A 27,534-nucleotide genomic window follows, 5' to 3' on the forward strand; every position below is an offset into this window, starting at 1 on the left:
CTGGGAGCCATCAGAGGCCTGGCTTAGCCTTGCTCCTTCACCTCTTCCATTGGTTTTGTAGACATCTTTCTGCCTAAAATGTCCTGTCTTGAACCCTGGTTTTGTGTAGTTTCCACCTCCAGCAGAACTTTCTCATTTCTAGTTTGAGAAAGCTCAGGTAAGATCTCTGGCCAAACTTGGGTTAGAGGCCCCCACAACCCCCACAACTATGGCCAAAGGGACAGGGTCACATGACGCTGTGGCAACTCCCGAGGTAGCTAGGTGGATGGAGAAGCACTGGGGACGGATGTGCCCCCGAGAAGGGAAGGCTAAGTCAGACAATGTTGAGACAGACACTATATACCCTGTATATCTGAAATAGGAACCAGGAGCCTGGGCTGGAGCCACCCACCCGCTCATCACCAGGATCTCCTGCCCAGGGCACAGTCAGTCCTGGGCGAAGGTGAACTGTTCAGCACACTCTGGTTCTGAGGAGAGAGAAGAGAAGCGGAAAACACACATCGAGGGGGCCCTGTTTTTCTAGAAACATTTCTTTATTTAAAATTTAAAACCATATTACTTCATACAGCAAACTGTGCACTTTGATATATCACAGTGTCTTAAAAAGGAAAATAATCAGATTTGTTTGGAAATTTATTTACATCAGCCTAGAATGATTGGCAAGTAACACAGTTACTATGAAACCCAAATTGTTACAAAATGTTTACAAAAAACTATATTCATAGAAATTCTGCATGTCCACAAAGGGCATCCCCTGAATGGCCCAGAGACCAGTGTGTGTGAACCATGTTGAGTGGGGGTAGGGGGCATCCAGGCACTCTGGTCTGGGTGGTAGGACAGGCCAGGGGTCTTGCATGGTACTGTCTGGGGGCTCAGCCCAGGGGCTGGGAACCCAAGTCCCCATCATGGGAGGCCCAGCCAGGAAGTTGGCCCAGGAAGAGATGCACTGGGGGTTTGGAACACAGTGGCATGAGGGCCCTGGAGCCTCTGGCTCCTGTTCTGGAGCCAGAACGGGCTCCTCCTTGGGGGGCTGAGCCCAGATGTGCTCTGGCTGGGGCCTCAGAGGCAGATGTAGAGTTAAGTGCAGACCAGCCTGATGCCTGGGACCAAAGCAGAGGGCAGGCTGCTGACCACATAGATGTCCACTCCAGCTCTCTTCTCTCTTGCATGCTCCAGAGATGCTCTGATCCATGACAGAGGCAGGACCACTAGCTAAAGGATTAGAATTGCCAAGGATAGAAGGATCGGGTGGGGCAGGGTGGAGGTCTGTGGGTACTTGGCAGGGGGCTGGGATCCCTGCCAACTGCCCTGCTGGGGAGATGCAGTGGAGAGAAGGCAGACAGATGGCATGGGCTATGCTCAGACAGGAGGGGCCTTGGCCTCATCTTTCACCCCGTGTGACATCTCTGGCTCCTTGGTCACTCCCTGACAGCTGGTCTCAGTCAAATGGGTCAGGGGAGGTTGTCTGAGGTGGGACAAACTCTTGGCTGGCATTACGGGCTCTGCAGCTGCATCCCTATCATGTGGAGGCCTCAGAGTTTTGATCTATAAAAGAGACACACTGGAGGGTGATTTGAGGTCTTCTGTTCTAGAAGGCAGGGGATGGGGCAGGCTTAAGAACTAGGGCATTGGGACATCATACTGGCATGCTGGCAATGCCCTTGAGGCCATTCACTTTAAGAAATGTTTCCCCTAGCCATGAGCTGAGCCTTTGTGCGTGGGTGAGACTCTGAGGCATAGGCCAGCGTGCTCTAGAATAGTCCAGCCTTGTAGGGTATTCCAAGCAGACTGACACCTATTTAGCAACTGTGCAGACAGGTATTAGGGCCCGTCTCGAGAGCCGAGACTGGCATGACACTTCCACCCAGACACAGCCCCACGGTCCTGCCTCAGACTGTCTCAGATGCGGACAAGGCCCAGTGGCTGCTCCTGCCCATCTCTAGGATGCAATGGCTGTGTAGGACCTAACCACCAGCCCCTATAGTTCTGCCCTCTTCACAGGGTCTGGAGCTCCGATGCCTGCAGGGCCTTCTCTGTCCCCGTGGGGCTCTCTGCAGCCCCTGCTCTGGGTGGCCTCTGTCCTAGACTTTGCTGCTGTAGCCCCCATCTCTCACCTGGTCCCCACCCACACTGGCTGGGTTATGTACACTCTGTGTGCAGACGTGCGGGGAGGGTGCATATACACATGGGCTACAGGTCATATATACACTGTGCATATATATATATATATATATATATATATATATACAGCATATATATATATATCTTTTTACATTCATATATATATTATACAGAACATTAACCTTCTACCAAAAACAGTTTTGTGACTTCATGGATGGCCTCAGCTCTGAAATTTTAACTCCAGGGAAAATCCAGGACTGAAATGAGGGCTTGATTCAAACTGGCGTGGGGACAGAGGGCAGGTCCTTCCACTGCAGCAAACAGCTGGGTGCATTCCAGATGTGTCCACTCGACTCGGAAGGCTGTTCCAGGTGCGTCTATTCCAGAGACCTATCTACAGAGTTGGGCTCATTTCTTGCCTGTGTCCATGGGACTAGCCCATCCCAGATGTTAAGTCCATACAGCTGTTTGTCCAGGTTGCTAGGCCCTTCCCAGACGTTTGTGCATACAGCTAGGAATGGCTTGGGGTGGGCTGAGGATGGATCAGCTTCATGCAGAGTGACAAAGAAGCAGATGCAAAGCCCCAAGCAGCACCCTAGGGAGAAGACAAGGTGGGAGCCCCAGCCGCTGTTGGCGAGTGTGTGCCTGGGTCCGACTCCTGCCTTCCTCGAGTTTAAGGAGTGGGAGCGACTTCTAAGCATTTGGGAACTCCCCCCAGCACTGCCGGAATCTCCCCTATCCTGGGCCTTCTGCCAGCGCTGGGGCACTTGGAAAGGAGCTAGGTGTGCTCTTCTAGTTGAGGCAGTCTTGGCTTGAGCTGGGGAGGCCTCCCACCTTCAGAGATTCATAGTCAGCTCATCGAACAAGGAGGCATTATGCCTCTAGGGAGATATTCATAGAGCGGGGCCGCCTGAATGGACAAAATTCGTGGGGTTTTCTTACCCGTCCACTGGCAGAGAGGCCAGGAATAGGTCCAGGGGAGAGGGATAAGGAGGGTTCATTGTCCAAAAGCCCAGGGCCTTGTCTCTTCACAGCTGCCCCTCACTTTGGGCAGTTTGAGCAGGTTGAGAGGAGGTGCTGGCATTTTGGGGTGGGAAATGGATGTGGAAGGTAGGGGTGATCGATCTTCTGTTAAGCGGGCATGTGGGGCCAGACAGGGATAGTCCAGCAGGCTTAGGCAATTCCCTTCTTCTGCCACATCCAAACCAGCTTCTCCTTTTCCCATCACTCCCAGCCACTGGCCCACGTGCACCCTCTACACCTGCCAGCAGGGTGGCCTAAACTTTAATTCCATTTGGTCCACCTTGATGGGACACCTTCTCCCTTTCTCCCCTGCCAAGATGCCATGGCACCTGGTGCCTTCAGGAACCTGGGAGAGGTGCAGCTCACATGTCTCCATTGTACTTTGAACACTGGGCTGGTCTCGAAGAAAACACAGGACATCAGCCAGAGGGTGAACATTAGCCACACATTTGGATATAAGGTACAAATGGGAGGGGACATCAGGCAGGGGTCATCCTGCCTTGGTTTAGGATTCTGAAATCATTTCAGTACCTTTCAGAGGATTTCCCTAATCGAATCGTGCCTCTGATAGCTGCCATCTTCATTCCACTGAGGAAACCCTCCTACCCCAAGCCCCTTGCGTTTCTTCCTCCATCACTCTGTGTATGTGCGCAGCCTCAGAAGAACATGCCGCCTTCAGGGAGTGTCATGCACAAAAGCACACACACACGTGTGTGTTTGTGTGTGTTATGAGCATGGATGTGGATGTGTGCTGTGAAATTATATTGGATAAAAAAGACAGTGGTTAATTATCGTGGTTGGTGTGAACAAATTGGCAAATGCCTTCATTAGAGTGCTGTCATCCGGGAAAGGCAAAAAAAAAAAAGTTTTCCCTTCAAACAGGACGCTCCATCCACATGGGGCAAAGGAGTCACCAGCCATGAGGCCCTGAAGGGTTTTTCCCACTCGGCCAGTCTCCCTGTGCCTGTGCCAATATAATCTTGGGAAATCTTTCTGACAAATAACCTCTCCCCATGACAGAAGTGCAAATGGATCCTGGTTCCCTGCCTTCCTGATTGTCCATCTCTGCTCCTGCTGGGAGCTGGAACATACATGTGAGTTTGAACATGTGTGTGTGCATACTCACACCCACACTCACAAAGTCCAGTTGCACGTGGCTTCTTGCACACAGCATGCATGGACCCATCTGCGCAGCTGTCTGGTTCATGCTCCCTCCCACTCTGTTGCACACACAAGCCCATACACGCAGGTGCACATAGGCTTACACGGAACCCCTTGATGACATGGCTTCTCCTTTTAAACATATTTGGCAATGCTGCAGGCTTTATCCTGTCTTCCACCCTTTGCTGTTGGTGCACAAATATGCACACGCACACACACACACACACACACGAGTATACACACTCATGCATGCAGGGATACATTGTATACTCATCAGAACCCCATTAAGACATGGCTTCTCCTGTTTTTACATACATGGGGGGCTCTGTTTGCCTAGATTTCTCTCCCTCATCCCAAATTCACTCACATGTGTGCACGTGCACACACACACACACACGCGCACACACACACACACACACACACATCAGAATCCAAAGGATTCTCCTATTATTGCATGCCTGGATTCTGGTCCAAATCTGTCCTTCACCCCCAGTCCCCAAAGCTCACACATACAAAAATACACACAGGCACACCCACACACCCAGAAGCTCATGACTGCATGGCTTTTCGTGTCATTACATGTGTTGGCTACACTGCACGTCCAGCCTGTTTCGCCTCCAGGGCACCTGGCCTGTTGGAGCTGCTGTGATTCCAGGAACCAGCCGGTTTGGTCCTGCAGCTTGCAGTTTGGAGGAGGGACAGCATTCATCCTGTAAGCCCACTGTATTCCCCTGCTTTGGGAGTCCCTGGGGGAGTTAGAGATTAACCTTCATCCTAGCTGACAAGGTCTTTGAGATTTAAATGTAGCAGCTCTTCCCTAACCAGGCTTCTCAGGCAGAAACAGGAGAGAGGTGGGAGGTGGGTAGCCGGTGTCTCCTGGATCCCTGTCCAGAATCTCTAGCTCTGCCTCCTCTGCTCTCAGACTGCTCTCTGCCCTAGTCCATGGTAAGCCCAGCTGCCTGCATAACTTTCTCTTTAAGGACACTTAACCCTTCCTTGTCTCATTCTTTTCCCGGAATCTTAGATTTGCAGACCTCTGGAGCATCTGTCACAGATAGCTGGGACCCACAGATCACCTGCCCACCCCTGACTGGTACCCCATCTGCTGCTAGTTCTCTACTGTACCCCCAAGCCCCACAAGGTCCCAGCTGCTCTGGACAAAAAACCAAGGGCCAGGATGGCCTGTGTGTCTGTGTGGGGTCTTTGGTTAATTCTCCAGGAGGCAGCTTCTCTTTCCCCATCTTTGGGGCCTCTACCAGCTATGAGATCCTGTCCCCTGAACATTTTTTTCTGGGGCACATCTTATATTTGGCTAGTCCAGGAGGCTGGGAGTTCTCTAGGCCCCTCTGCCTTCCTCATCTAGTCCAAATCAGCCTGTGCAGTAGGATCTGGGCCTCTCTTTTGAGGATGGGTGAGGACTTCCAGTTCCACCTGGGTTTCTCTTCTCCATCCAGGATGATGGTAGGAGGTCAAGGCCAACTGGCCAGGAATAGTTGCTGATGAATAGGTGGCAGAGAGCCCAAGCTCCTAAATGCCACCAGGGTTTAGAAACAGCTTGGTAACCAGCAAAGTGAGATCCCATGGCTTAAGGGCCTGTAGGATTTCCATGGAATTTACTGTTCATCTGGGTTTTCGAACATTGTTTCCTGGCATCGTTTGTGAGAGACTCAGGGGACCCTCTCTCTTCCGGTCAGAAAGTGAAGCATTCACTCTGACCACTCTGCCACTTGATCCTCCTAGACCCTTCCCAGAGGCGTGGGAGCCCCTGGGACACTGTCCGTAAGAAATCAGATGGTGGCCTCTGTGCGTTCTCCTGTCTCCTATACCCCAAATGCCTCTTTATCCCTATGGGGAAATCTGCCTTCAGCTTTGCCAAAACAGGGGCTGCCGTGGGTGGTGCCAAGTTCAGGAGACCGGAACCCCGTGAGCAGCTCCGAGGGAGAAACTCTTCCTTCTGCCCAGGCACGTGGGCTGGCCCCCCCCCCCATCTTCGGCCCCCCATCGGCGGCCACACCACAGTCCATAAGGTGCCCAAGGCTTGAGGCTCTGGTCTCATGGTCAAGCGCCAGCAGGCCTAGGCTTGTGGGGAAGGAGCGGTGATGAGAAACTGTTCCCCATTTTCTTTGGCCTCTGCGGGGCCATGGTAGAAATTTCAGACCATAGAAGAGAGTTGAGGGACAGGTGAGTTTGGCCTGAGAGAGGCATGTGCTTCCTTTGGCCTTGGCTGTCTTGGCTGGCAGCTTAAAAACCCATAGAAGAAACAAGAGGAGAGAGAAGCCCAAACAGCTGGCCTGGAGGCCTGCTGGTGTCCTGGGAGGTAAGGGTAGAGGGCTCCTGGCCCAGTGGGCAGGCAGCGGCTCTGGTCCCCATGCCCAGTGTGGGCACAGGGACCTTCCTTCCAGTCTCCTTTCCTCTGCCCAACGCCCAGGCCTATGGTCCCCACCCCACCAGTGCCTAGGGGAACACAGGGGCCAGTGGTGTGCTACAGGCCATGCTGTCCTTGCCTGGGAGCCGGCGATCATTGAACGTGTGCATGTTGATGACGGCGTCAGTCTTGACCATCATGGGAGGCTGTGGCTTGTGCTTGACCCGACGCTGGCAGGTGAGGGAGAAACGGATCTCGTTGGCCACGGTGCTGCAGAAGGAGCGCTGGAGCAGGGGGTGGGAGGAAAGGGGGCACCCGGTGAGGCCTGCCCTGCACCTGTAGCCAGCTCCCTGCTCCTCCCAAGCCTGTGCTAAGGCCACCCTATCCCTCTCACATCTTCACCCCTTGTGCTCCCCTCCCCTGCAAGATGTTTCATTTGTGCAGCAGCCTGCAAAGCATCACACTCTTGTTTGGAGACTAAGGTAGGTAGGACAGGTAGTATCATCTTGTTCCCATTTTATAGATGAGCAAACTGAGGCGCTAAAGGGCATGCACATGAAAGTCTGAGGAGTTTATGTGTCTTATTTTGTCTTATTTTTCTTTGCTAGATTCTGAGGGCAGGAACCAGCCAGTTTCATACTCATGAGCCTGGCCCCAGCACTGAGGCCTGGCCCAGAGCCAGGGCTTAAGAAACACTTGGTGAAGGTAGTGAAGGTAAGGATATTCCTTTCCTGGGAGGGCTTCCAGCTAACGAGAGAGTCACTGCATTCATTCCCACTCAGGAAGGCTGACATGTTTCTCAAAGTGGGCAACAGGAAGGCAAGTCCCTGCAGGGCAGTTGGGTGACAGTAGCCTCCTTGGCCTGGGTCCCTGTGGGTATCTGAGGGACAGTAGAAGAACAGCATTGCCCTCAGGTATCTGATGGCAGTGGTGCCAATGAAACCAACCGTGAGAGGTTGTCCTGAGGCTTGTCTGGAAGGCAGGGGAGCTGCTGATGCCTCAGCTTACCCAGTGAGGCCAGGGCATTAGCACCCAGACAGCTTGTATGCAGGCTGTGTGGTGCAGAGGGATGGGGACCTGGCCTTGAATTCTGGCTGTGCTGTGTGACCTTACCAGCCCCCTCACACCCCCAGGAAATACTGGAACGCATCCCTTTCCTCACACCCATGCGAACTCGAACATCCAGAATTACCTTTCCCCCTATTTGCTGACTCAGGTTACTGGTTATAAAGGGTTCCATTTCATTTTGACAGATATAAAAGCTGCCTGTTCTTAGTGGTCCCCTCTGTGTGTGACTTAACCACAATCACCTTCCACGCTGGCCCTGGATCCTTTAGAACCTCTCTGGGGGTGCTCAGGTGCACATTTAAATCACTCTGAACACTTTCTTAAAGTGCCAATGCAGGCTCCACCACAGACTAATTAAAACGGAGTCTCTGGGAGTGAGACCAGGGCATTAGCACTTTAATAACTCTCTCCCTGTGATTCTAATTTGCTACTGGGACCCAGAACCACTGCTCAGCCACACTTGAATTAATCAGATGGGTGAATCCTAGTTCTGCTGTTTGCAGCTTGGGCTGGACGTCTTAACTCTTTTCTTTTTTTAAACTTTTGATTATGGAAATTTCCACCTATATGCAGAAATAAGGAGAACAGTATAATAACCATCACCCAGCTTTAACAATTACCCTGGAGGGTTTTATGCAAGGGAATGACGTGGTTTGAATTAACTTTTAAATGGGGTACTGGCTGCATAAAGAAAGTGGCGGGTAGAGAGGGAGAGTGGAGGCAGGAAGGCTGGACTGGAGGTGTCCCACGGCTCAGCTGGCAGTGATGGGGTTGGCCCACGTGCAGCCACAGGGATGGGACAGCACGCTCAGAGTCAGTGCTGAGGTCAGGCTGGCAGGGCTTCCTGGTGGATGGGATGCAGGGTGGGCTATGGTGAGGATGGGAGCAGACACCACCGTGTGCCTGGAGCAGAGGAGGTGCCACACCAGCTCAGATCCCGTCCTGTGTCCCTCCGTTCTCAAGCCCGCCCTGCTCCCTGGGGCTTACCTGTTCTCGCTCTGCTGTTTTGCGGAGCTTGTACACAAACTCGCCCACTGCCACGAGCACAGACAGGACCAGCCCTGCGGCCAGGACGATGAAGATGCCCCCGATCTTCTGGATACCCAGGGCACTGGCCTCCTTGTTTTCCTCCTCAGGACACCCGCTGCCACGCCACCACTTCTCCTTCATGATGTGCAGCTTGTCCTCCTCCTGCAGCTGCAGGATGGCGATGGTGACCTTGTCCCGGTATGGGGAGCCTGCGCGGGGCGGGGTGTGGGGGGGTGCCCTGACCGTCAGTGACGTTCAGTCCATGGTGTGTTTGCCCCTGTCAGCACCCTGGACACTGCCAGCCATCATCAGGAGCTTCTCAGGAGGCTCAGAAAGGCCCCTCTTTAAATCTATATATGGTATCTGGGTGGAAAGAAGGGTCTGTGCTCATTTGGTATGGGGACTCTTGCCTATGACTCCCTGCCTCCACAGGTCCCTGGAAAGCCCAGTGTATCTGGGCTGCATCCACAGGGGTGAGGTCAGAGAGTATGCATGACCTCTGAACTGACCCCCCAGTTCTGTGTGCCCCAGTTCTCTGCTTAGGCCAGGGCTGGCCTTGCAAGGTACCTGACTCCATCCCCTCAGCTCTGGGCTGATGAAATCACTTTTCCAGGCTCAATGGGAAGAGCTGGGAGAGAACAGGAGACACGAGTAGGTGTCGGGGGCCTCGCCCATCCTATGCCCCCTGCCCCCACTGCCCTCCCACCCGTTGCTCACCCATGGGCGTGCCAATGCCGTAGCCCTTGGAGTCAATGAGGCCCCCGATCTGGGTAAGGTTGCAGTTCCTCTGGGTGACATACTCGATGGTCGTGGACTCCATGAGCAGCGCGTAGTCCGCTGTCAGGGTCCTCTGGATCCCCTCCTCGTTGTTCTTCACCAGTGCCGAGGGCTTGCTGCTCATGAAAGCCCACATCTTCTCGAAGGTGGAAATCTTGGATTTCTGGGCCATGGGCAGCAGGGGAGGGGGAAGCACACAGTCACCGAGCGCACGCAGACCGAGCTCTGCTCGCCCCGTTACTGGGCTCCAGTCACGGACTCTGTCTGCCACGCTCAGTGAGGGACGAGGGAGTGCCACCCATTGCTCAGACATGGGAACTGAGGCCCTGGGAGGGTAGGTTCCAAAGCACACAGTGCGTGAGTGGTAAAGATTCAGACTCAGGCCCACCTACCTACCTGGAAACCCTTGGTTCTTTGCCAAGGCTCTTATCACAAGGCAGAGTGATATTTAAAAAATTAATTTTCTTCCTCTGACATTTATTAAACAATTACATGCGCAGGCCCTGTTCTCAGTGCTTTGCCTGCATTCACTCACTGATTCTCCACAGTAATCATAGGAGGTAGGTACTACCATTAGTTCAACTTTTCAGATGGGGAAATCGAGGCCTGGCTAAGTAACTTGCTAAGGTTACTCACTGCAACCAGCCTGGCTCAGGGTCCACACTCCTAACCATGCAGCTGCACTGCCTCATAGAAACGGCATGTGGGGGTGGAGAGGGAAAGGTGCCAATGTGGGCAAAACTTGGCAGGTTCTGGGATGATCTATTCCCACTTCAACCAAAGTGGCCCTTCTTATGTACTGTGTTCCAGGGGCAGATTTGTCTGAGGTGAGGGTTTCTGCCTGTTGTACTTCATTACGGTGAGGGAGAGGCAGGGTGGGAATCGCAGAATGCGAAGTGGGGGCAGTCAGAGCAGTGGTATGCTGGCCCATTGTCTCCTTACCGTGGCTATCCCTGAGTGCCCTGGGCTGGACACAGAACCAGCATCCGTTCCCAAGATCAGGCCTGATGGGTGGGCTGCTGGGCCTGGCCGCCTGGTTGGGGAGACTCAGAGCAGGCACTGGGGCCAGGAGAAGGGGCTGAGGCTCAATGCTCCCTGCTGCCTGGGGACACTGGGAAGACCAGGGTGCACGGAACTCATGAGGTTTCTTGGGAACTTCATGCCCACTAGCTGCTTGCTCCCAGGAGGGCTCAGCCCTGCCCCAGCTTATCCCAGGGGAACAGGTGGCTCTGCAGGCTCCGCCGTGCCCGGCTGTTTCCAAGTCTCGCTGTGCCTGACTGTGATGTCAGCCTGGCTGACTGGCACCCGGCCCAGCTCCGGTGTGTGTGACAGCACGGGTGTGCTTGAACAGCCTGCTTCAGGACGCAGAGGGTGTGGGGGTGGGGTGGGGAAGGAGCTGTCTGTCGGGAGCAGGGGCAGGGTGGGTGCTGGGAGGAAACTGTGCCCACTACTCTCCAGGTGCTTCCTAGCTCCGGTAAGGGTTGTCCCTCCTAAACTAGCTCCTGGAGACCCAGGCACATCTGGGGGAGGAGGGAGCCCCAAAGCAGAGGCACCACCCCACTTGGAATTCCATCTGAACCCAGAATCCATTGAGTACCAGTGATGCCTCCTCTGGGCACAGGGCCTGGGGACACCTTCACAGACAAGCAGTCACTCCTCCACCTGCAAATGTATTGGCCCCAAAGCCAAAGACCTGCGTGGGCTCAGATGCCTGGAGCCCTCGGCGGGTTCCACCAGAGCAGCCAGCAGGCTGGCCCCAGCCCCTGCTGGTCCTCAGCCTGTCCTGCGTCCAGGTGTTCCTGCTCTGCAGCTACTCCCCCCCACAGCCACTCTCTCCCCTGCCACTTGCTTCCCCACCTTCTGCGCTCCAGACACTCCGGCCTCCCGGCGATGCCTCACCGTGGCTTTCCCTGCCGCTCAATGCCCTCCCGACTAGCTACTCTTGCCCTTCAAAAAATTCTCAATTTCCAGCTCTTCTGACTCTCCAGATGGTTCTTATTTTCCAGAGAATTTCTGATATCCAGACTCTGCTCCCTGTGGTAGGAAGCTGCTATGTGGCTCCAGTGGCACCGGTCCCTGTACCCATTCCCTTGAGAGTGGGCTGGGCCTGGTGACTTGCTTTTAACTCCCCCGAGCAGTGCTGGGATGTCTCTCCGGAGATTAGATGACAAGAGTCTGACTTCCGTCTTGCTTGTACTGTCTCTGGCCCTTCTCGCTTGCTGCTCTGATGGCAGCCGGCTGCCATGCGGTGAGTTGCCCCATGGAGGGGCCAATGAGGGCAAAGCGTGGTGGGTTCAGGGCTCTCCACTCCCACCGCACAGAAGTGGGGCGCTCTGATATGCCGCGTTCCAGGGGGAGATTTTGTCTGAGGTGAGGAACAGAGAGCAGCCACCAGCCAATAGTGGGTAGAGGACTGAGTCCAGGAGGAACTTGATGCTGCCAACAGTGACATGAGCGAGCTTGGAAGTGGAGCCTTGAGGTGACTGGCCCCCTGAGTGCAGCCTGAGAGACCCCACACACAGGACCCAGCTGAGCTGCACTGCTTCCTGACGCAGTTTGTGAGATCATAATGTTGTTTTAAGATGGTTAAGTTTTGAGTGATTTTCTACACAGCGATAGCTAATATACTCTTACCCACGTACTCACACAAGCTACTTTCTGTTCTCAGTATAGTTGCCTTTTCTAATAACTGATTTCAGATACCCAATCCCAACTACTCCTCTCCTCAGATTATCCAAGTCCAGTCAGCCCTGGTGCCAGGTGTCCATGCTCCTCAGATACTCTGCCCTCCTGGTTATTGCAACTAAATACTCTTCCAGCACCTCAGATTCCTTTCTGTACCAGTCTCTTCTGCTTTCCGAATTCTCCTTCCACCAGAGGTGGGAACCAGGGTTGATGAGGCCATCAGGGCTCCCTTTACATCTCCTAATGCATGCATGTATCCACCCTCCTCTCATTCATTGTGTTCATGTTACCATCCAGTCACTCACACACTAGTTATACATTAATTCATTATTCATTTAAATAACTATCCAACTATTCAACCTAGCCTTTTACCTATTTATCCATCCATTCATCCATCTATTCAAACATCCATCCATCCATCCACCCACCCTATATCCAACCATTCATCTTTTTATCCACCTATCCATCATCCATCCACCATCCTCATTCATCATGTTCATGTTCTCACCCACTCACCCACACATTATCTATGTGCTAATTCATTCACATAGCTATCCAACTATCCACCCAGCCATTTATCTATTTATCCATCCATTCCTCCATCTAACCAAACATCCACCCATCTGTCCATCCATCCATCCATCCATGCAGCCTCTTACTCACCAGCCCCATGTTCTCACTTATTCAGCCATACACTAATTTATTCAAATAACTACCTGACCATACACCTAGCTTTTTCCCTGTTTATCCATCCACCCATCCATTTATTCTATTACCCATCTATCCATCACCCAATCAGCCATCCACCTCTCCACCTCACCCGTCGTACCTGCTCACTTTCTCCATGAAACCAGTCTTGAGCCTTGGCAAAAGTCACTTGACAATAAACCACTTGGGGAGCCCTGCCCCACTCCTTCTGTCTCAGAATGGGATGAGAACTTCTTCTCTTTCTGCAAACTCCTCCCTGCATCCTCTTCCTAACATCCACTGCTCCTTTATAGAGACCTGCCCCACATCAAAACATGTTCTTTCTAGGAACACTCCATCATAAATAGAGACAGAAATTTCTATTGGGGGCTGGAGCAAATGTTGAGGCTGAGGGGCTTTGAGGAAAGACACATGAAAGCCTCTGGTGAGTAAAATAATTTGGTGAGGAAGACTGAAAAGAATACCAGAGGGCTTGAGCCAGTCAGGACAAGAGGTGACAATAGGCGTGAGCTGGCTGTGATGCTGATTTCAAGAGGTTCTGCTTTCCCAGCGACAGTGCCAGCAAGTTCACACCTCCATCATCTTTAGGCAGATGGCTCCAAAATCTGCTTCCCAAGCATGGCTACCCACTGTGCTTGTTCTATGTTGTGGGGCCTCCATTCTCAGCCACATCCATACATGGTTCCTGGTTCATCTTAAGTTCCTTCTGTCCTGTCCTTGAATGGCTCCATGATTTCAGGGCACATGCCAGAAAAGCACCCCTCTAGCAGGACATGTCCGAGGCAGGGAGCAATACAGCCAGGGCCCCTGCTGGAATCTCAGGCCCTTCTCCCATCTCCCTGGGCCTGGCTGCCAGAGACCTGAGCTCCTGTCACTGGCCTGAGTTGTAGTCACCACCCCAGGGACCAGAGTCCCACATGCCTGTGGCTCCTATGTCATCCCATGTGTCCCAGCTCTGATGTGATACTTGATAAGCATTGCTTCAGGGCCATGCACCCAAATCAATTAATGGAATCGTTTGGAGCAGCCAATACAGGGAGACGTGCCAGGACAGAGGCTTTTTTTATCAGTAAAATTGGCAAGAAAGTAAGTTTCAGGCTCACGACTTTCAATTCCAGCCTCCTCAAAGAAGTAAATTGATTTTTCCCAACTGAAGATACTTAATCTTGAGAATTTAACATTTCTGTGTAAGAAAATGTATATAGGCATATATATATATATTTTTTCAAAGGGCTGAATACCAGGGAGTGTGTGTAGGGAGGCCGTGACAATGTGATTCCATGAAAGACTTATGGCATTTTTCTATGTTGGAAAGGAGACCTTTGTGCAAAATAATTAGCTCTTATCCTGGTATGGAGTCCTTGGCCTCACCAGATCCACATAATCAAGAAGTTAATCAAGTCTCTTGGGCTATTTCTGCAGGACCCAGGAGGCCCCCCTGGCTCCACTGCTTCTGCCTGCTGTTGGAGCTCAGCTGGCCAGACTCACCGCCCCTCTGCCCAGCAGCAGCCTCTGCTGTCTGCACATGCCCCGTGGTTTTCCTATGTGGGGCCGCAGGCTGGCTCCTGGAGTGGGGAGTCAGGCTGGGGGTGGACAGGTCAGCTCCACTGCACGGACTCTGGTGACATGCCAACCTGGGTTCAAATACCAGCTCCTTCTGTGACACAGGCAAGTGACGTCACCTCTCTGAGCCTCATTTTCCATGTCTGTAAAATGTGGGGTTAGATTAGCATATAGCTTGGCCCCTAGGAAGCACTCGACAAGTGGTTGACATCTTTATTTCCCTTTAAGTCTCCTTAATTCCCTTTAAGTCTCAGGGTTTTCATCTGGAAATTGGGGATAATAATGTCTATCATGCAGAATTTTTATAGAAATTAAATGACATAACACTGAGGAGTAGAAACCTCCAATACTGACAGGGGCCAGGCAACTAATTTAAGAAAATGTAAGTGAAATGTGGCCCCCAAAACCAATCCGTGGGCTGAATAGGCCTGTGTATCACCAGTTTCAACAACAAACAATAAAAATAGTTAACATTTGTTGCATGTGTACTCTGTGTCAGGTATGGTTCTAGGCTGTTCACATGAATTATCCCATTTAATCATCTCAATAACTCTACGTGGTGGGTACTACTATCATACCCATTTCATAGATGAGAAAAGTAAGGCACAGAGAGATCCTCTGTAATGGAGTAGTTTTTAATAACTTTCCATAACCACTGGCCCACTCCATGCAACCTGGGTCTGTTCTATTCTGAGGACCTCTGGGCTCCTCTGAAATTCTTAGCTCTGTGCAGAGGCAGATGGCCATCCTGTGATAGGCACCAGTGTCCTCCACAAAGCCCACAGGCCCAATCTGGAAGGACGTGGAAGAAGGGAGATGCTCCAGGTGTCCACTAGCTGGTCCCTGTCCACTGTGCTTTGGTTAAGCCTTTTTGGGCTCATGGGGCAAAAGGAGATCACTCAGCCTGCCTCCCAGTCTTCTGGGTCAGCCAACTGGAGGGGCATCCAGAGAAGAAAGCGTTTGACTTAAGCGCTTCTGTAAGCCTGGCACAGGGCCATCACATAGGACAGCTCTTTGAATCCTTACTACCTGGCACATAGTGGGAATCAGTATCTGTGCCATACAGATGAGCAAAATGAGGCTTAGAGAAGTGAAGTGACTTGCCCAAGGTCACTCAGCAGAGACAGCCAAGACTCAAGTCCTGGTCTGTCTGACTGTGAAACTGATGTGACCTCACTACCAGGCTGCAGAGCACTGAATTCTTCCAGGTCACTGCATTTTGGCCCTCCTACCCTGCTTTGGCTCAAAGGCCAGCAGATGAGTCAGAAGAAACTGGAAGCTGAGATTGCCAAGAGGCTTTCAGCTTGGGAAAGAGCCTGTTGAACAGCCAAAGGCAGGGGTGTGGACTGGATGGCCTATCCCGGCACCTTCCAGGCTCAGTTGCTAGGAGAGGGCATGGCTGTCCAAGGGGAAAGGAGGCCTTGACAATGCCAGGGATACAGGGAACCTGGAATCTTCGGCTTCCCACTCCCATCCTTTTCCCAAGTGGTTGTCCCTCACACACAGTCCTCTGCCCCCGTGTGATGTCCCCCTGCCACCAGCAACACCAAAGAGGGCTAAATCCTTGGAGCAGCTGTCTTCTGACAGCCTCTCCTTTCAAAGCTGGCCAGCCCTCCCTGCAAAGAACACGCTTTCCCAATGTTCTCCTTTACATTTTGTCTACGTTTTACAGCCAAACAGTGCTTTCAAAGCCTTCCTTTTTCATCTCCTAATTAATTTTTATCTTCCAAGACGGAGGGAAGACAACACAGGAGATGCTGTTTGTGATGTCTGCTGCTCCCTGACAACTCTTTAAATGAAATTTCCTTTGGAATGAGGGCTCTGCCTCTAGCCACGTGTCTCCCGGCTGGGGTGAGGGGCCCCCAGAGAGCACAACTTCCTGCTTCCTGCTGTTGCCCTCTTTGGATGGTTACAGGTTCTGTCCCTCGAGTTCTACTCTCAGCCAGGAGGGCTTTTTAAGACGGTTTGCAGCCTAAGCAGGGACACATTCTAGCCACGGAAATGAAGTTCATCTGTCCTGCAGTCTGGGACATTCAGGGGTGTCACCTACTCAGTTCCTGTCCTCAGCACAGTCTCCTGAGTTTGCTCCACTTGCTCCTGCTGTCTTTTAGTTCCATCCTTCAAGTTAGCAATGTGTATTCCCTGAGTGATTACAATGTGACATCTCTGTTCTAGGCTGCAGATATGGCTCAGCTGACTGGCTGCTTCCCTAAGTGACTCCTGGACTGAGGGGGCCTCCTTAGAGAAGTGATATGGACATAGTGACAAGGAGCAGAGGCACTAGAGCCAGCCGGGCTGGGTTCTGCATTTCACTATCTGTGTGACGCGAGGCAGGTCAGTGTTAGCTCAGGGTACTCTTTGAGCCTTATTTCTGTCCTGTGTATAATGGAGATGATGAAATAGCCTCTACCTTTTAGACTTGCTGGGTGGGTGATGCATTTCTGGCTCATCCCCTGAGGTAGGGTTAATGATATGAGTGGATACAGGTAACATGCTTGGAAAGTTGCCTGACACCTAGTAAGTGCTCAGTAAATGTTGCTGTTATGGTTGACTTTGCCAGTGCCTCCTAGATATCCTCTGGCGACTCCTGGAGCTGAACCCTGTTCAGCTCTAACACCTGCCTCGCCGTATTCACTCAGGACCACCCCTCCAGAGGAAGACCCCAGAGTGGTATGGGAGAGGGCACTGCGTGTGCAGACGGAATATCTGATCCTATGTCCTGCTTCCACCATTCATCTGCTGTGTGAACCTGGAAAAATCACCCAGCCTCTTTGGGCTTCTGCTTCTCCAGGTTAAACTCAGGTTTCCTTCTAGCTCAGGAGGCTGCCACCTGGCCCAGGGGAAGCCCAGCTGTGGAGGGCATGGGGTAGAGGGCAGAGGTTAGGGGGCCGGGAGAATGAGTGTGTTTGTCTGGGGGAACTTCTGGGTGGGTGATATGCGTTGAGCTTCTCAGCTGAGGCGGAGTTAATGTGTCCACATCCAGCTCTTTTCTGCCTACATAACAGTTTCACTGCTGTTACCAACGGAAGGATCTGGGTGAGAAGAGCTTCACTTGAATTAAAGCAGGAGATAATGTGGCCAGACATCAAGAGGAATTAATTGGTGTTCAGGAGAGCAAGAAAGTGGAGTTGGTTCTGCAGCGGGATGCAGAGTTGCTGTTTCTGGCTGAAGGCCCTGTGAGCACGGGTCCTTGAGCGCCAGCATCCCAGCTGAGGGGCAGCATCTGTGGGCTTCTCCTGCCCTCCTGGCCGCACCATTTGCAGGGAAGGTGCACGAGGGTGGCTCGGGCTGCTGGAGGTGCTGCTTGATGCCAAGGACAGCGGCTCGGCGGGGAGCAGGGACAAGGCTCTTGGAAGCCAATCTGAGCATCTTAGCATGGAGGGAGGCAAGGGCATCCAATCAGCGGCAATGAGCCTGCACCAGGCTCATTTATGCCGCTTCCCTTTGATCGGGAGCCCTGCTTAGAGATGGGCTCATGTGTAATGCATGAGAGATGTTCTGGCACAGGCAAAGGGCTGGGCCGCAGCCTGGGGATAGGCACAAGCGGGCACGTGCACATGCACACACACACATGTGGGCTAGTACACACACACACACACACACACACACACATGCCTCAGGAGCTATCATACACATGCATGCCAGCTGTTACACACATACATGCCTGGGCTATCCCCCACACTCACACTTTTCTAGGCACACCCAAGGAGACATGAGGACATTCTGACAGAAAGACACACATAATGTAGACACTCTGGTACACAATTGTATACACTCATATGCACATATCCACATGCCCAGATCACAGAGATGCATGCACACATATGCTTACCAGTACACACAGATATATATGCAAACACTCATGTCCAAGCACCAAGACACATATGCACCCACAAAGGCAGACTTTGTGCATGGGCACACTGTGCTCACATACATACATACATACACACATACATACATATGTGGTGTACCTCTTCATGTATGGTGTACTGCCATAGGCATGCATGTGTGTATACACATACTCACATTATGCTTACACTCATGGACACACACAGACCTAATGTGCCTGTGACAATGTGTTTGTCTTCCCCTCAGTCTAAGTACGTGGCAGTGACCTCTTAGGATGGCCACATTTGCCACTGCTCAGTGGCACCAGCAACATGGAGGAGGGAGCCCTTGTCCTCTCTCTTTTCTCTTCACCAACCTCAAGGAGGGACTCAGGGGAGACAGGGTGGGGGATAGTACTGGAGAAAGCGTTCCCACCCAACTCCTTCCTTATCTTCTCACTCAAGCCTCCCTGGAGACTCAGTCCATCACTCAGAGGCTTAGCCTGCAAGGAGGCTTGGGGGTTGGGGGATGGAGAACCAGGGCCCAGAGGAAAGAGGAATTCTCCAGGCTTCCAGAATGATGGAAAGCAATTGACTAATATAAATAGGTAAAGTTCAGATCCTGACCATTTCTGAGAAATCATTAGAGCAGTGGTTCTCCAAGGTGAGACCAGCAGCTTAGCACCTGAGAACACGTTAGAAATACACATTTTTAGCCCCACCCGACCTACTGAACTAGAAACTCCAAGGATGGGGCCCAGCAAGCAGGGCTTTCCCAAGACTTGCAGGTGATCTGGAATCTGGATGCACACTCAAGCCTGAGAACCATGGGCTTTGGAGGGAGGCAGGCCTGGGCCAACACCTGGCTCCTTCAGCTGTGGTTCCTAGACAACCTGCTCAACTGCTCTGAGCCTCACTGTCCACACACGGAAAGTGGAAATAATTGCAGTACTTAACTCACAGGATTTGTCATGAAGATTAAATGAGGCCAAGCATTTAGCACGGTGCCCAGCCCACCTGAGCTCTTGGTGGTCATCACTATTGCTATTATTGCTTTATTTTCCAGAAGAACATTTACAGCTACTGAGTCTCAAGGTCAGCCAGTCTCCTAAACCCTCAGCTAGTCAGTGGAAAAATGCTGGAGACTGGGCCAACATGCTACAAAGCAGAAGGAGCAGCAAAGTCACGGCCAGATCCCCATTAGAGCAGCAACCTGAGCAGGTGACAGGGGCTTTAACTGGATACCAGTGTTCCAAGAGTGTAACACGCTAAGGAACGTTTGTAAAAGCTTGCTCCACTTTTAAGCCTCCCCCCTTCCTTGCAGAATGTGCTCCTGTTGCCCTGTCAGGGCTGGAAAGCTCACCCCCAAGCCCAGGCTGGCCTCGTTGAGGTGGATGCTGCTAAGACCCCAAGCCAAGGCCAGGGAGCCCACTGGCCGTGGACCTGTTTGTGTGTCTGGGCCACGTTTCTCCTTCCTCCTTCTCCAGCCTCCTCTCTCCCCCTCTCCCCCTCTGATGGTTCAAAGAAAGAGAGCACATTCATGCTGCTTGGCCCAGGTATGGGAACTTCTAGTATCTGTGCTGGGACCATCGCAGGGGGCCACATCACCACAGCCCCCTAAAGTCAACTGGTCCCAACCAGGGACGGGCTGAGCCCTGGGGGTTTCCAGCCCTTTGGCTATGGGGTTAGGAACGGACAGTGAAGGGTTGGGGAGGGTCAGCTCATGGTGCTACAATGGGAGGGAGGGGGGTCTCACCTTGAAGAAGGTCATGGTGGCCCCATCTTTGACAGCCCCATACTCGATTTTAGTTTGCTTGGCCAGGTCATCAGCAGAGTCAATGGGCGATTCCATGCGCTCCACGGTCAGAAAGGCAGCCAGGTTGGCCGTGTAGGAGGAGATGATGATGAGCGTGAAGAACCACCAGATGCCACCAATGATGCGCGTGGACAGGGCTTTGGGCATCAGCTCAGACCCTGGGAGAAGGGAGGAGGCGGGGGTCCCTGATGCCATCCGCTCTAGGGCTGCTCAGTTCCTCAGGGCCATGGCTCCGCTGATAACCGAATGCCAGCTGACCAGTGGTTCTCAAAGTGTGGTCCCTGGTCCAGAAGCCCCTCAGACCCGCCCCAGGACCCACTGAACCAGCCCCCGCGGGGGTACAATCTGGGTTTGATAAGCCCTCCAGGTGGTCCTGGTGCCGGCTAAACTTTAAGAACAACTGCTCTAGAACAGCACACACGTGCACAACATTTCACAGCTTCGTCAGACCCTCGGATGCCTATTTATGGGCCAATGAGGTGGCCCCGTTTCAGAGCACCTGGGAGTTGGAACCCCTGGGTTTTTTAGAGAATCCTGCTCCTGACTCTCTGTGTGATCTTGTGCTGGACTCTTTCCCTCTCTGAGACTCTGCAAAGCATCGAGAATCATCCTGCCTCTGCCCCAGCCTCCCAGCAATACCACGGTGCTGCAATGATATAATTTGAAGAGAAAGTGTGTTGGAAATACAAGTGGTATACAAATACAAGATTGCTATGTGGGGCTTTGCAGGATGAGAAAAATCAACATTTTTTGAAGCTCTTTGCCGAGATAGATCACTCTTCCTCCCCGACCTTGGGTGTGCAGCACAATTTAGATGAAACCTTCCAACTGAAGTAATTAACTAGGCAGCTTTCAAGAGATTTAAATAGCAAGTGACTCCTGAACTTTCCAGATTATTTGGACCTGCAATCTGAAAAGCGTTTGCTTTGATATGGATGATTTCTTTTTTTTTTTCCTCAAAGGAGTCACTCAAGGGAGAGTTTTTCAAATACACAAGTATTTTTCTCCCTCCTAATCAAAATCTCATGGGGAATACATCAGGGGCCAGTGCTTTGAATAGCAGCAGGAGCTGGAAGAAGAGAAGCTGTTACTGCTTTGAGGGGCTTCTAGGTCCTTCCCAGCTGTCACCGAACAAAGATGATGCACAAAGAAGGAAGGTGAGGCTTCAGGACAATCATTAATTGCTGGACAGAAGGAGGGACTTCCCTTGAAAGCTGCCTGCCAGTTTCCCAGCTGCTGGAGATCACGGGGCCTCCTCTGGTTCCCTCGCCAACCAGCCACCCCTAGCCTCATCTGCCTCGCCCTCCCCCAACTGCTCCCAGCTAGGGCTGTCCCCAAAGGGAGAATAACTTCTATTAGCTATGTGCTTGGTGAGCTCTGCCAGCCTCTGTTGGATCCCTACCCAGACTTGAACCCCCGCCCTGGCCTCTGTCATGGCTGGGAGATCACTCAGGTCAGGGGCAGATTTAGCTCTCCTCCTCCTGTATTCAAGGGCCCAGCACCAGGCCTGACATGCACTGGGCTCTCGGGACACACTGGGATAATGTGAGTCACCCATTCATTTGGCATTGGCTGATGTGCTGGACCTTCAAGACACACACAGATGAGTGAAGGGAGGGAAACTCTTTGCCCCTTGGGTCCCCTTTCCCCCTCGCCCCTTTGTCACCCACTGTCTCCCAGTGGGACCCTAACACAGGCAGTCACTCATTCCCCTCCTTCCCCAGGATGAGAGGTTCTGGATGTGTGACTGGATACAGAAGCAATGAGCATGTGGCTCCTGGCCAGCAGGGCTGGAGTGGGGCTCTCCCTGGAGGTCTTTCATAGCTGAGGGCCCCTCTCCCTGTGCCCGGCCTCTAGCCCAGGTGAAGCCAGCACAGATGCTCTGCTTTCTGAGATATTTGAGCAGCTGCAGACATTTCCAAAGGGTGGGCCACCAGCCTGGGGTCAGGAGCAGTATATCAAGCCTTCCCTCAAGAGGATGTAAGAAAATAGCGTCCTTCTGTGTATACCATCTCTGATGCACTCAGGCTATGGTCCCTAGCTCAGACATCACCCTCCCTACTCTCAGGGTCCCCTAGCCAGGCGGTCACTAAGTCCTATCCCTGCTAATAACCCTGGAGTTCTCTTAGTCCATCTCTTTCCTCTACTTCTATGGCCATGGCCTGATTCAGGTCCCATCATCTCATTCCTGTAGTGGCCTCCCAACCCAGCCTCCCTGCCTCCAGTCTCCCCCCATCCTCAGCTCAACTTTGCTCAGCCATATTCTGTGGTGGTGAGGCCATCAGTGGGGTCAGCTCCAGCAAGCAGGACACTGTATGTCTACTGCCGCTGGAGCAGGAGGGGCTGGGGATGAGCCCTGCATGCCACGGGTGCGGGCGGCTTCTCTGCTTTAGCTTCAGACCCTGAGCCAGACCAGCCATAGTAGTAGTGGAGGGTGGGGCCCCGGGGCGAGGGGGCACATCTGAGTATCCAGGCGTCTCCCGGTTTCTGATGGCTCAGATCTGAGGCTGCCCTGGGGGGTGGGTGGCTCTGCTGACTCGGGAGAGGAAGCCCCTTGAGGAGATGCACCCCCTCCCCCTCAGAGAGGGCACTTACCTTGCTGCATCAAGGATCCCATTCCGAACCAGAAGCTGTTAAACAGAGTGAAGTTGTTTTCTACCACCTCGGAGCCAGGGTTGCAGGGGTGAGCGTCATACCATTCGTAAGGGCTGAACCTGTGGCAGGAAGAGGAGTGCAGTGAAGCCGAACCACGGCAGCCAGGAGGGGAGTGGTGTCCATGCTCCTCCAGCTGGCCCTTTAGACCACACCGATGCGCTGACCACTTGAGCACCAGTTTCCTCATTGTTCTGCTGGCGAGGCAGGGAAGGTAAATCAGGGCCATTTTGCTTGTTCTTTATTGTGAGTGCTCTTTTCTGGTTATAAACGTAATTCAGCAGTATGTCTTAAAATTAAAAGTGCTCATGCCCTTCAACCTAGCAATTCTGAGACTCATTATCCATCCTAGGAAAAGCATTCATACATGAGCACAGAGGGAAGCGCACGAGGGTGTTTATCAAAGCATTGTTTGTAATAGCGAAAAACTGGAGACACCCTAAACGTCCTTCAATAGAGGAATGATTAAATAAATTCTACTGCAACCGTACTCGGAAATACCATGCAGCTGTTAGAAGAGAACGAGATACTTCTAGATGTAGTGACAGAGAGAGCTCTTCAACACATATTGTTTGGTTAAAAAAAAAAGTGATAAGAATAAGAGTATATGATCACATTTATATAGATTCTTGTAGACATAGCTATACACCTCTTTATTACATTTATATATAAATGCATATAAAGAGTCTGGAAGGCTGTATATCTAAAACTGATCAGCGTTTGCCTTTAGGGAGGGGAGTTAGAATGGCAGAAGGAATTCCAGGGAAACTTGTTGCTTCCTGAACTGCGTATTATATGAATTTCAAAAAATGGGAATGGGCTTTTGAATTACTTGTATACTTAAAAACCGAAAATGGAAAAAAAGTAAAGCACACTCTTCATAAAATATTCAAACAGTGTAGAAGAATATAATGAGAACATGAAAGTACTCCGTGATCTCACTCCTCCAGGGAACAAGGTGCTATATAATTTTTTAGATTTTTTTTCTCTCTGAATATACAAATGCCTGTATGACAGGAAAGAACTTGTTATTTAAAACCTCCCCCTATTGCCTTGGAAGGAAGAGAAGTCCTGATAACTGGAGGGATCTGTGGTCACCGCATGAGTTCCAGCTGAGCAAATGTAAGTTGGAGGAAGGTAGAGGACCAGACAGGAGAGCCCCTGGGGAGGCTGGGGTGGCTGGTCTGGGGCAGATGCTGAGATGAGGGTCCTGGAAGGAGGGACACGTCCAATGGACATTTGTTCTCTCAAATATGATGCACTTTAAGTGTGACGTTGTGACTTTCCTTTTCTGTCCCCTTTCTAAAAGTTTTAATAAATGATACATTGATTACTGATGCTTATGTGACAAAAAATTTGTTTCTGTGAAGCAGGAAGATCCTACAGATATGAAATCCCCGTGAGGGTTCAAACCAAGATGGGGATTTTCAAAGGGAATGGACACGATCTGGTTAGAAGCTCAGAAAATCCACAAGGAAAAGATAAAGGATGAAGCGAGCAGAGATGAGAGGCTTTTCTGGGAAGGGGTTTGGAGGAGGCCTTTGGAGAGCAGCGCTCCGTGGTCCCTGCCTTCCCCGGGAAGTCTAGGGAGAGGGGCTTCAGAGGACTTCTGGGGGAGCGAGGTGGTGGCTCTGTAATGTGATGGACTGCTGCCTGCCAAGGCTGGAGGGCAGGGGCCGGGCCGATACATGCTTCCAAGGTGGAGCTGGGAGAGCGAGTCACCACTGCATGGCACTGGCCTGCAGGCCCAGACAAGGCCAGGTCTGAGGGTGTGGGGCCAACAGGGGTTCCCTGGACCAGATGGGCAATGGGACTACAACAGGAGAGGCCATGGGGTGTGGGCTGCTGGGGGAGCAGGAGAGCGGGGAAGTGGGCCACCCAACAGGCACGGCGGGGGGCCCGCATGGGGGTGAAGGGAGCAATCTGTTATGCGAACGAAGGTGGAAATGTTGAGAACTCTACTGGACTCAACATTCTGATCTAGGAATGGAAACAGGGTGCTTGTGGTTTGGAGAGCGGCCTAGGGTTTCTGCGACCTGGCAGTGAGGCAGAAAGTGATAGGCCCTGGCAGAGCTTTGATTTGGGCCAGAACTTCCCCTCTGAACACACTGGAAGGGTGAGAGACCCTGCAAAGGTTATTTCTGATGCAATCTCATCAGTCCTACTTCTTTAACACCCCACCCCCCATACCCACACCCCCCCCCCACATGTACAAATGTATGGTATATATGATATTTTTTAACACAAAAGACATACTGTACCATAATACTGCCCTAGAACTTGGATTTTCACCTAATACATCACCAACCTCTTTCTGGATCAGTTCTTCCAGATTTACCTCATTCTCAATAAACTACTTCATAGACATTTTTAAGTGCTCTGCTAGTGATGGCCCTTGGGCTGTCCCTGATTCCCTCTGCTGTACACACCGCTGAAAGGAACGTCCTTGGACACACCTCCATGGCTATCTATGCCACAGGGCAGTCTTGCCTTTTAGGACTTCGCTGAGAAGGCTTCTTTTCTGGATCTGGGGAGACTGAAAAGCAGGGCTCAGTGGTGACTTTCAACAGGATAAATTCCTAGAGGTGGAAATGCTTGTCTTGATAAAAATAACTGCTTCTAGAATGGGCCTCTTGGTTATCAAGTGCCGTAATAGGTCTGGATCCTCTCTACCCCTTCAGGCTGACTGTGCGGTAGGCTCCCATTTTACAGATGTGGAGGTGGCAGTCAGGTGATGGTGATCCTGCAGTCTGCAGGTTAGAGGGTCCAGATTCTAACACCATGGCCACTGGAGACAGGAGGAGCTGAAAGGGACAGTTAAGTAGGGGCCTTTGAAGCTTATGGGTGATCTTGGATTTATGGCTTGTGGCTGCAAGGGGCAGAGCTGGCCCTGCATTCTGGCCTGAGCAGAGCTGCTGGGCTGAGCAGTGGCTGCCCCTTCTGCCAGGTGCTTGCCCTCCAGTTTGCTCCATCCCTCCCGCCCCCTGCTGCCTACCAGCCACCTGCCTTACCTCCTCCTGCTTCCTGCCTGGCCCCAGCAGGCCCCTGTTCTGACACTCTTGATTTAAAGTCAACAGGTCTTGGTTTGAAGTCCAACTTTTCGAGAAAAAACTTTCTGACTTTGGGCAATGACTTAACCTCTCTGAGCCTCAGTTTCTGCTTCCATAAAGTGGGGATAATTACACCCACCTCACAGGACTGTTGTAAGAATGTGACAGGATGGGTGTGAACCATGTTGCACGAATGCTCTACACAATGTGACAATCCTACTGTGATGATATGCACAGCTCCGTGGCCATGACCCTCGTCCCCCTCCTCTCTCCGCAGGTGTCCCGTGTCATTCCAGCAGCTCCAGAAATTCCATCTCTTCCAGAAAGTCTCCCCAGCCTAAGCTTGGGAAGGGAGCTCCTACCCTCCTGGCCACGAGGTAGGCGGGGCAGGCAAGCTGGGCTGCCAGCAGCTGATGAAAGGCCCGGAATTGGAGGGGGGATGGGACACACGTCAAAGGAGCAGAGCTGATGCTGGAAAAGCTCGTGCTGTGTGCGCGGGGGTGGGGAGCTGAGAGGCCAGCTGGAGCCGCTAAAATTATGGTGAGAGCAGTGGAGAGTGGCTCCTGACTTTCAAAGGCTTGTTAGACCATTAGAGACAAGAGGTGCAATGACGGCCTCTCTGTGCAGGCCAGGTTGCCGGCTGGGCCGAGCCGGCGGGCAGCGCCAGGCCAGCCGCCAACAAAGGGCTTTGGAGGCAGGACAGCGTCATCTCTCACATTCTTCCCTTTGGTCTCTGTCTGGGTGGGAGGAGGGAGTGAAAGGGCGGGGCGGGAGGAAGGCTTTCAAAGAAGATTCAGGAGAGAAAAAGGCCAAAATACCAAGTCCTTGGATCTCAAATTGCCTCTCCAGAGACGTCTCTGTCTGCACCTTAGGAGGATTTAGAGAAGAGAACCCGGGCAGGGGCTGGGGGCTGCAGGCAGGAGGGAGGGGGCAGAGGGCAGAGGGCCCGGGGCCCGGGAGCCACCAACTTGAGGCAGAGGTAGAGGACAAATGTCCAGGTGGCCAGCAATGTGGGTCACAAATAAAGTACTTGGTGACCTAAGCTCAAATGTTGGATGTGTCACCCACTGCGAGGCTGGCTTTGGCCAGTGCTGAGCCTTTCTGAGCCTTAGATGTCATGCCTTCATGGGAGGCTGTGAAAATTAAACAAGATAATGGCTGGAAAGTACAGAGCATTGTGCTTGGCAAACATTAGGTGCTCAGTAAACACTGAGCTAAACCTGTCCCCTAGTGACCTTCTCCTACCCTCTGCCATCAGGAATGTGCTATGTCTACTCAAGTAAACAACCAAATGTACAAGGGTGTCACTAGCATGTGCTACAGACAGGCAGGTATGTACACGTGCCAAGTGTCTGCATGTGGGCAGGTGTGTGAGTTTGTGGCACTGTTCCTCCTGCTGTTGTGGATTGGATGGACACAGTCTATTTTCCAAGTTGTAAGCCACCTGCTAGGTCACCCAGTACACTTGTGGTGTTGTACTGGGTGCCTGGCCTAGGTGGTACAGCTCTGGGCAATGATTGAGCCTCTCCAAGTCTGCCCATAGAATCTGGGATGGAACTGAGTCATGGACACAGACCAGGGTATGGACTGGGGGATTTGCACTCAATGGGCCATGGAATTTTCCCTGAGGGATAATGCTTGGATCTGAGCCTCAGGGAGGGGGTGAGAGGCAGACACAGCAGGATGTGG

At 52.1% G+C, this 27,534-nt stretch overlaps 1 protein-coding gene across 1 annotated transcript in view; it reads right to left on the minus strand.

Moving 5' to 3' along the window:
• Positions 1-520: 520 nt before the first annotated feature.
• GRIK3 (glutamate ionotropic receptor kainate type subunit 3) overlaps positions 521-27,534 on the minus strand; it is a 214,602-nt gene continuing 187,588 nt past the window's right edge. The window contains exons 12-16 of the mRNA XM_036876576.2: positions 22,739-22,857; positions 20,084-20,301; positions 9,485-9,707; positions 8,726-8,976; positions 521-6,954 (exon numbers count right to left, since the gene is read on the minus strand). Of these exons, the coding sequence (XP_036732471.1) occupies positions 6,760-6,954; positions 8,726-8,976; positions 9,485-9,707; positions 20,084-20,301; positions 22,739-22,857 (1,006 nt within the window). The 3' untranslated portion in view covers positions 521-6,759. The remainder of the gene's footprint in view (positions 6,955-8,725; positions 8,977-9,484; positions 9,708-20,083; positions 20,302-22,738; positions 22,858-27,534) is intronic.

Source organism: Manis pentadactyla, chromosome 4, assembly GCF_030020395.1.
Source record: "Manis pentadactyla isolate mManPen7 chromosome 4, mManPen7.hap1, whole genome shotgun sequence".
In the NCBI taxonomy this organism is placed as follows: domain Eukaryota; kingdom Metazoa; phylum Chordata; class Mammalia; order Pholidota; family Manidae; genus Manis; species Manis pentadactyla.